Source organism: Macrobrachium nipponense, chromosome 21, assembly GCF_015104395.2.
Source record: "Macrobrachium nipponense isolate FS-2020 chromosome 21, ASM1510439v2, whole genome shotgun sequence".
Classification (NCBI taxonomy): Eukaryota; Metazoa; Arthropoda; class Malacostraca; order Decapoda; family Palaemonidae; genus Macrobrachium; species Macrobrachium nipponense.
Window position 1 is genome coordinate 43,603,139 of NC_087212.1, and position 10,592 is coordinate 43,613,730.

Genomic DNA, 10,592 nt, shown 5'->3' on the forward strand with positions numbered 1-10,592 from the left:
AAGTTCAGCTCTGAAAGGGGAGGTGAGAAGGGGAAGAAATGTAAAAAAAAATAACTAAAATGACCTAAATTAGTGTTTAATCCATAGTTTTTGAGGTCACTGAGAAGAATTGTGACCATCCCAATGGCCATTAAGTCCAAGTTCAGGCACAATATGGAGGGAGCTGAGATGAGGTGCGAAGGGGGGGGGGGACGTAACAATAACCGAAAACAACAGATATTAGTGTCTATTCCATAGTTTTCAAGGTTGCTGAGATGAATAGTGATGCTCCCAATGTCCTTCAAGTCTAAGTTCAGCCCTAGTAGGAAGGGGGGGATGGTAAGGGGTGATGTGTAATAATACCTGAAAACAACAGATATTAGTGTCTAATCCACAGTTTTTGAGGTGAAATGATTAGTGACTCTCCTGAAATCCAAATTTAGCCTCAATAGGAAGAGGGGGTGAGAAGCAACTATCTTAACAGGAGAGAGAGAGAGAGAGAGAGAGAGAGAGAGAGAGAGAGAGAGAGTTTATTGGTTGTAATCAGAGATTTCCCAGGCAGCACCGGGTTGGTCAGCTAGTCATATTATAATCTTGACCTAGTTCTATGCATCTTACAAAATGATATGTGTTAATTCAAGTTTCAAACTGAAAACTCTGTCTTCAAAAGAGAAGACTGAAATGAAATTGAAAAGTCAAGCGAAAAAAGGGAATTGTTCTGAACCCTTAATGGATGGCTACCATCACATGAGTAACAAAACAAGTTTTGAGTGGTGGGCAGATTCACTCATAGTGAGCATCAATATTACACGCCCTCAATTTGGAGGAATTGTGTGGGAAAGAAGTTCCATTACTTTCCCAGCCTATAAATTCACTAATGGCAAATTTTAGACTGGCTCAGATCAACGATCTCAGGCAGCTCATGAATTGTTGTGATCTTGAATTCAAGAGGACATGTGCTTCTCTTTCTCCCTCGATGTCTTTTTATTTTTTTACTCATAAATACACCCAGGCATTGCTGTTGGTTTTAGTTCTTATCTTTTATGATAGTATGACAGTTATATTTTTAATTTTGCAAAGAAAAGTGCAAAGAAGTAGTATTAGAAAAAACTATGTATAATAAAAAAAAGTTACTGCATCTTTGATCTTAGTAAATTTATGTAAATATTTTACAACAAATATATATACCATACTCAGAATTTATTATTTTACAAAATAAAATAAAATAAATTATTAGAAAAACATGTATAACTTGGAAAACTTACGATTGTATTGTAAAAGAGGCCCAAAAATGGGTTGTAAATAGTCACTTTCAACTTTCCGTGGAAGATAGGGAGAATTTATAGAATATTTTTCTTACACCAAGTGCATTTGCATGTCTTCCTCTTTCCATTGATGCATTTTTTCCCCTTAAATTGGCCGACCTCAGTTTGCCTAGTCTAGGGTGCTGCATAATGTTTTTTAGCCTGGCTCCTAAGGGTTAAGTCAAAGATATAAAAAAAATTGCCAGCAATAGTTCTTTGCAAGAAACATATTAAGGCTATATGTACAAAAAACTATGGCTTGTACTTAGGTATGTATAACACACAAAAGGTTTCATTGCAATAACCAAGGTGTAAATAAATATCTTGATAAACCTTTCACAGATTAAAAAAAAAAGCTCTTTAAGTGTACTAAAAAAGGATGAGTGAAGGCTCATGAATTTTTAAACAAAGCTGACTAAAAAATTAAGGAATGAAAATTTACTCTAAGTCTGAACATCAAGTAGCAACCCATGTACTCTTTATTAAAAAGAAGCCAACTAAAGTTCTTGTTGTTTGCTAGGCAATAGTACTCATAATGAAGCATAAAATATGAAATGAAAAGTAAACAAAAACACTTACCACCAAAGTTGTTATTAATGCATGAGGAAGCATTCCTGAGGAAATTGCATAAGCAAAGTATGAAGCTGCAGCTGCTGGGAGAATAACAGAGGGAGACAACATGCCATTGAAGGAAAGAAATACTGCCAACATAACAACATCTTGAAGAACCATGAGTGGATACTCAAAATAGTTAATGAGGGGATATGCTGAATATATGTTGTAACTCAGCATAATTGTATAACTGAAATAGAAGAGAAAAAAGTCATTCAGCTCACAGCACAAATGAGAGCACAGTCAATTCACATGGTCGGTCATGAGACTGTAATTAGCTGGAAAATATACATACATACAATAAAATGACAAATACATATTTAAGCAAATAAAGTGAATAAATACTAAATAAATAACTTCTGCAATAAACAAGTAAATCAACTATCACATGAACAGCTTACATAATCAAATAACACAGTAATTAACATTAGCAAACACTTAATAAAAGACAAAAGTGTTTAGCAACAATCCTTGTGGATACAACCTCACATATTTCAACTAAAATCATTTACTTGATTATTAATGCTAAGAGCACCTAGTGCCATATCACTGAGGGTAGCAATTAAGTTTTCACCGATTACCCTGCAAGATATATATTGTACATAGATGTCCTTTATACTCATTAAATTAGACAGGGAACTGCAGGACTCCTGAAAGTTGCCTTAACCTGGCCTAGTGCTTGCTTCCTTCCTTGCATATTGAAGGCTTGTCATTAGAAGCCTCCTTTGGTATTGATGTTGAAGAAAATGGTCACAAAGTCCTTGTAAGCTTTAATCCCTGGGACACTGATTTGTTTGTTTGTATGGCGTTTTTACGTTGCATGGAACCAGTGGTTATTCAGCAACGGGACCAACGGCTTTACGTGACTTCCAAACCCTGGGACACTGATGTTGTACTTCAGTATTTTTAATCCCTATTTGTTTTTATGGGTCTAACATTAACACTGAACAATCACTCTCACTAATATCTCTTTTCCCCAGTGAACTTCCAAATACCTTACACATATGAGGTGAGCTGCCGCTTTCTGAATATACTATTAGAATCGTCTATATTTCCACACCAAGCTTCACACTTTGAAGGCTGTTAGCATCTTGGAACTACCCTTGCATAAAGTAAACAGCCAAAATTTTTATCCCTTGATAATGTGTTACATATATGGTTTTTTTTGTTGCTTACACAAATATTACCATTAATTTTTTTCTCCCTGACCATTTCATCAAACCACAATCATAAGTGATTTACCAGTGGTCATATTAAATATTAAAATGGCAATTTATGCAAGGAAAGAGCCACAATTGCATACATTTACATATTTTGTCTTCTTTAGGTAAAACAAAATCAACATTATTTACTTTCACTGAATTGACATCTAACAGCCACTGTCATCGTTCCACCTTTCCACTACCCAAGTATCTTACACATCTTGTCAAACTACAAGTTTGTACAATTATCTTCATTAAGTGACAATCATGAATACAGGCAGTCCCCAGTTATCAGCGGGGTGCCGATAAGCGAAAACCTCCATCAACCACAACTCGACAATTTATGGCGCCGAGTTTTGGTTAATGGAGCCTCTGTTAGGTATGTTATGGCGCCATAACTTTATTATTGGCACCTTATGGCACCAAAAACCAAAACTTGGCCCGTTATGGTGCCATAAATCACTGATTTTATTGCTCTAGACAAGCACCATAAAACCGGATCGTGTTAAACAAAGATACGTATTCACTGTTATTAATTACATTATTTTTATATAAGTATGAAATCTCAAGAATCATATTTTGAGGAAATCTCATGAATGACCATATTAACAAAGATCTGGAAATAATACAAGAGTGCCAATATTCAAAGATGATGTTTTTTTTCATTGCAGCACTTGAATTCAGGCAGCCAATGAAAACCTAAATGCTGGCTTTGAAAACCCCTGATGACTATTCACCTGGCAGGATGTGCATGATACAACTAGCAAATGTTGGAAGTGCTATGGCCTGACAATGTCATGTCTGAAGTCTTTAAAAAGGTAAAGGTGCAAAACAAGTATTTAAAGTAATAGTATTCATTTTTCATATACAAAACAGAGCCTTTTATGTAAGAGTATGACCCAGCAAAAGCAAGAAATTGGTCATTGAAACTAGATATCAAGGTGCAATAGTTATTGGAGGTTGGGTAATGAGTTGGAAAAACACACCCCTTATCTGTAATATGCTGACACATTTTCCTTCTGCATCAGGAACTACAAGGACGTGGTCTGTCTGAGGTTGGCTTATGATAAAAAGGCTGGTTTGTGTACCCAGGAAAAATACAAATTACATATACTTAAAAAATTTGGCATTTGTTCCTATGAAAAAAAAATCATCGCCTTTTATGTAGACGACTCAATCCTTAGGTTAATAGCCTTGCACGCCAACCCAAAATGTGTCTGAAATTGCACTCTATGAAAACTTTGAAGAACCAGTACTGCATAAAAATGGTTTGTATCTCCATGGGAACAAAGACTTATATTGAAAAACAAGATATGGACACCTGGAATAATGGCTGCTTGGGGCTCTACTGCCCTTGTGCTGCTTTCCAATGTTGAAGGAGATTTAATGAGGCCCCTACTAATTAACCAATAAGAGAAAGTAATGATTTACTACATCAGAAAATCTAAAGAGAAATGGACTGATTTACCAGTAAGAGAATGCACTGAGAGGATTTACCAAGGCATGGGTGTGTTTTGCCAGTCATTATGCAATTTTCCAGACAGAATAACATTCAAAACAGTTGTAGGCTCAAAGATAGCTTTAAGCAACACTAGGGTAATGGACAAAAACTTTTTTTTTATTTGCTTCCCAACACCACTACATACTCTATCTGACCTTTGGACCTAGGGAACATCTCTAAACATAAGGCCTACTATTGCTGGCATGAGCTAGGAATAATTTCTTGTAGCTGCCTTGATAGAGCAATAATGGGGTATGAGACTCCTTAATATTAAGATTGTGTCTGAATTAATTGGCAATACTTGGAATGAAGCCTAGTTTCTAGATATGGCCTCAACATGTACACAACTGCTAAGACTTTCCTTCCTTTGAGAACATCTACGAGGATGTTGTAAGGTTGTCGCCTGAGGTCAGGTTTGATGAAGAGGGTGTTGTTGAGCTGCTAAAGAGTCAGTGAGCCACCAATGTACAAAAGGCTAAGGACAAGTTGCTAGATAATTCAAAAGCTCCTAAGATGTTCACCACCAATTGCCTTTAGGGCAATCTCGTAAGGTCTGAAGAAGTCATTAACTGTTTGCCACGAAGTCAACCCTTGGAGTTCATGGAGCTGCACTACTGTGCCTGCACTATGTACATGTGTATACGTATATGGCTAGACATGGAGATGTTGAAGAACAATTAATTTTATGACCAATTACTATGAAAAGTCTCGCAGACATCATTCTTCAACCCTCTTTAAAAATACCATTGTCTCATCCATCCCTATCACACATTCATCCTGCCTCTCATTGCATTTTGACTTCGTCACTTGGAGCCATCGCCACATTCCTCGTCTCCATATCAGTCTCTGTCCAGAGGCTTCACTCTCTACCAGGAATGGTTCAACCACTATCCCCAACAGATCCCACATTGTTGTCATGAGAGCTGATAGCTCTTGACATTGACAACAAAAACCCTCATTTGAATGGGAAGGGGGACAAACATAGGTTATGGTGAACACAGACCATTTTTATTCCTTTTTATTTAACAGTATTCTTACTTAACTCTTTCATCATACTTTGATTGGCATTCTGTGGTTCATAAAAGACATTAATTTGTATTTGAGGTAAACAAAACTTTTCATACAGGAGGTAGCTTACAGTAACTTCAAATGTAAGCCTATTTTTTCACCCAAAATACATTTGGGAATACAAAACACTCCATTGTGATTGATAATAATGGAATGCAAGTTAACCATAAACTCATGGCCAGCAGTAAAGAAGTACCTAGAATTTTCAAACCCTTAATGGACTTTCCACTTATTGTTTTGAATTTTGTTTGCAAAATGTACACAAAGCAAGCATCATCAAAAAGACAACTTAAAATTATCTGTGGAGATTGACAGACTTCTCGTATACTGTACAGAACGAAAGCTTCTGACAATAAATGAAAATCCATATACAACTTGATGCAATTTCAATACTCTACTGTACAAGTGCACAATCTCTCATTTGAAACCACTAGCACTAGATAATGCAGTGCAGAATTTGTACTGTATTGTAAGCATGCTGACTACCAAACTATAAAAATAAAGGCCTAGTTTTATTTTCATCTCAATAAAAAATTAACACTAACCTGCTAACTATGTATGTCATATGCATCCATTTATAAACAGTTAATAAGGACAAATTTGTAAAATTTTCTTGAAGTTATTTATATAGATTATTTGATTAAATTGCAGTAAATATGTAAGAGAACTGTGATACTTAATAAATAATTAGACATTTTGAAGTTGTAAAGAAAATATGACATTTTTAAAGAAACTGAAAAAAATATTTTAATGAAACCTGGGTTACTTTGGCTAACATAAAATTTCTTACTATTAACATCAGGTCAATTTTCTTTTCCAATTTTCATCATTTTCAGATTATCCAGCCCTGATCAGTTATAATAATATCTATATTTGTCACAAGCAGTTATAATAAAATTCTATCATAATTTTGTGATACAAAAGTATATCACAGACAAGCACAGAATGGCATTCCACTAACACAGGAACATGACTGATTCAAATTCCTGCAAGTTACACCTCTTCCAAGGTTTACCAAACATTTTACTTATTCCATGATCTACCCAGATAAACACAGAAAGAGCTTGAACTACAACACTTGCCTTTATTCTCAACACATGCATTGGTATTCATACCTCACACCAAATACAGGGTAATTGTCATCAGAATTCTGATCATCACAACAAGAATAATCATAAGCAATGTTATTAACATGATAATGAATAACGACCCAGCCCTTATCATACGTCTCTTCTTACTTTCTACTAAATGTGTACTCTTCTTAAGAAAAACTGTATTCATCACAAGAAATAATTTACACTTTAAGGGCATATTAAACGGAAGGGAAGGTACCTACCTAGGTATATAGAAAATTGAGAGGCTTTGTGGAACTAGCTACCTAGTAAATAAATTAACACCCCAATACTGTATGAATGTCAAGGGAATGCAAATAAGACCAGAAATACCTAATTCAAACGTAACCTTGCCAAGTCTCTTAGGTAGCGACTTCCTAGGTTATGCCTAACCTATATAAGGTCAAGGCTTCTCCCTCCCATGCATTCCCTCAGCCTATTGTAGCCTCCAAAAGTTACTGTACCCATAGTTTGTCTAACCTAAATGCTTTCGGCATAGAGGGTCATTCATTGTTCATGCTTGATGCCTGATGAGGTCATTTATTGTTAATTATCGGCTGTCTAAATAGAAGGACGTAATTACTACCGACTACTCTACTTGCGCTGCGGACTATAGCCCTAGGTATACCTAGGTACCTACCTAGCCTAGTAACATTACCTAGGTAACCAGAGAACCAAATACAACAGCGTAGCCTATACCTAGCTTAACCCAGGCCTACGGTAGACATCCATTGATCTTCACCCTTGTGCCCGAGCCTAACATCTCATGCAGAAATAGTAAACGCTAGAATAGGCACGAACAACTTACAGTAGTTCGGCTTACCTCGTCAGTTCCAGTAGCAAGCTGGCCAAGCTCAGACCCCTAGTTGATTTCGCTTTAATAATGGTATGGATCTGGGGAATTTTCATAAAACCACACAGGCCTATCGTCGTCACATCACAGAAGAGTTTTATGATATTTACTAAGGCAGACATGTTATATAACAGGGATGGGAACGCGGGGGACTACAACAAACGGCACAACAACTTTCGGGAGAGATGACCGGTCGACTGCGGCCGCTTCTGCTAACCAACAACGTCGGTAAATAGCGCTCAGAGGCACACACTTGAACTTGACAGCCGAGTTTCAGAAAGTATCATCCGCATTTTTCACGTCTTTTTTCATTAGCGGTTCAGTAAAGATCTATTTTCTGTGTCTGGAACATACTAGCAACGATCTGGAGGCAATGTTTAAACTTGTTATTCATTATGCATTCTTCAAGTGCATTCCTTTTCGTACGAAAAATTATGAAAGCGGTCGCGGAATAGCGTTAAGTGCCACCTGACCCATTTGTCAACTTAGCATTCTTCTTCATGAAATTCTTTGCTTGTTGTTTACAGGCAAAGTTGATGTCGGAGTGAGTGCTCTGTATTCGAACACTTACAAAAATAATCTTTGCTACCTTATTAAAGGAAAATATATTAGTTTCGATTTCCTAGTAGCATATAAAACACTTGACATACATTAATCCCTTTGCGGAGTTTAATGATGTAATGTATGAAAAATGTATCGCAATGCTTGGCAGCTGTATTCCAGAAGAGCCTCCTGGTGATGCATATAAAATGCTTATGCATTCTTCTTTTGGTTTCATAATGGGCCATTCGTATTTTTATGAAGTGCAGGACCTTTCTGTAACAGGGTTTATATTTTACTTTTACTTTACAAATTTGTAGTGGACATGCAAATATCCATTCCCTTACATTCGAAAATGTTTGACTTGTGGGGCAGGAAAAAGAAATTGTCTATTATTCAAGAATGGTGACAGTGAGTTCAAGATCATTGTCCATAGTATAAAATTTTCAATAAATTCCTACACGTTGCAGGTGTAAACTGACCTGAATAGTTTTATTGCTTTACAGTCAATTCTTTAAAGCAAAATACATATGACTGAAGTAACTTCTTATGACAATTTCTGGTATATCTATTACTCTCGCTCCTGTCAACATATTGGTCTGTGCTAAGCCCCACCCCCCTCTTTTTTTACAATGAAAATGGACATTTTCACTCCATTTCGATATAATGATCTGACACGATTGCTGATTCGCACAACATATTGCCTCTGCGTTGTAGCTTGAGATTCTAACAATATATCAGGAGCATCCCAGTTTTAATCTCCGTGAATTTCGTATAGAGTTCGGTAAGGATGACCTCACTGAGGAGCGGGGTTAATCCTCCCCCCTTAATCTTGATCTAGAGTTGGTAAAAAATAAACAGTATTTGTTGTTTAAATGCACAATTGTATAGTGTATATGTGTATATGTATATATATATATATATATATATATATGTATATGTATATATATATAATATATATATATATATATATGTGTGTGTGTGTGTGTGTGTGTGTGTGTGTGTGCGCACATATGTATGTAAGAAATTATGACTCGCTCCTACACACATACATACGCCTATACCAACTTAACTATACCTATGTATTGGAGAAAAAAATACGCGAACAAATATGCCAGTATATATATCTACATATAACATTACCTATAGGCTATATATTGTATTTAGTTCATCTTGGTCAAAATTACTAAGCTGGTCAAAATTGCCTTTAGCTCCCGCCCCCCACTCAATCAGATGGTCCTCAAGTCACCCCTGGAGTTAGTGCTTACTTTTTTTTTTTTTTTTTTAGCATAGTTCCTTAGTTTACATTGTACGCAACAGCTACGTTTATGTTCTTTTGTTCTCATTAGCTATTGATTCACATTTCCTTGCCGAGTAACACTACCTCCTGTGTTCCGTTTAGCCTAATGATTGACTCACATCATCTCTTAGATGACGTTGAAAACGAGTTCTGGTATTTATTCAAGGTCAGTAATATCAAGCGCTCTTATAATTATGTAACCAGATTTCATATCAAATTTCATCTGTTCCATACGTTAAATTGCTCGTCACTTTCAGCAAGTCAGTTCAAATTAGATGTTACTTAAGAATTTGGAGGATATGAAGACTGTAATGTACGTATTGTATTTGTATTTTCCCAAAGATTAAGTGAATTTTGAGTTAATGACCGCCTTGAAAACACGTTCCCTTTATACGCTGCATTTACGTATATCATTTCTTTTCTTTTGAACTCCTCAGATAAACAATACTGACATTACCTCAGGTTTATTAGAGACTGTAGGCATCCAGTATTTTCTAATGTATTTTTCTTTTTATTCCTGATAGGCTAGATTTCTTGTGCACCTATTCTTTCTTTACACGTAAGCACTGCATCAGAGGAAGGGAGCAACTTACACTATATATATATATATATATATATATATATATATATATATATATATATATATATATATATATATATATATATGGGTGTGTGTGTGTGTGTGTGTCACTATAAAGCCATAAACCCAAATGAAGAAGCAAATAAAGTAATCCTGGTGCCCATGATTAGATTCAAACACAAACTTTCTTTCGGGTTTGAGTTAAGACACTCATGAATGGGATATGAAGTGGCTGACGTTTGCAAATAATACAGGAATAACTGGGGATAGTGAAGAGAAGTTATAAAAACCAGTGGAAGAGTTTGGAAGATAGAGAATAAGTGATGTAGGAAAGGTAACAGGGTTCGGGCAAAAGCTTAGGAAGAGACTTGAACTGTCTAAGTAAACCAAGGTGGGACTGTACGTAGAACAATTAAGTCATCATTACTTATGGAAGTGATTGGGGATAGTGAAGAGACATTGCAGAAACTAGTCACAGATTAGGTGATACAGGAAAGATAACAGGGTTTGGGCAAAAGATTAGGAAGAGACCTGAATGATC

At 36.0% G+C, this 10,592-nt stretch overlaps 1 protein-coding gene across 1 annotated transcript in view; it reads right to left on the bottom strand.

Annotated features, from left to right (window-relative positions):
* Positions 1-8,063, bottom strand: part of LOC135197978 (solute carrier family 66 member 3-like) — a 54,116-nt gene extending 46,053 nt beyond the window's left edge. The window contains exons 1-2 of the mRNA XM_064225293.1: positions 7,602-8,063; positions 1,863-2,085 (exon numbers count right to left, since the gene is read on the bottom strand). Coding sequence (XP_064081363.1) covers positions 1,863-2,085; positions 7,602-7,753 — 375 coding nt within the window. The 5' untranslated portion in view covers positions 7,754-8,063. The remainder of the gene's footprint in view (positions 1-1,862; positions 2,086-7,601) is intronic.
* Positions 8,064-10,592: the final 2,529 nt, after the last annotated feature.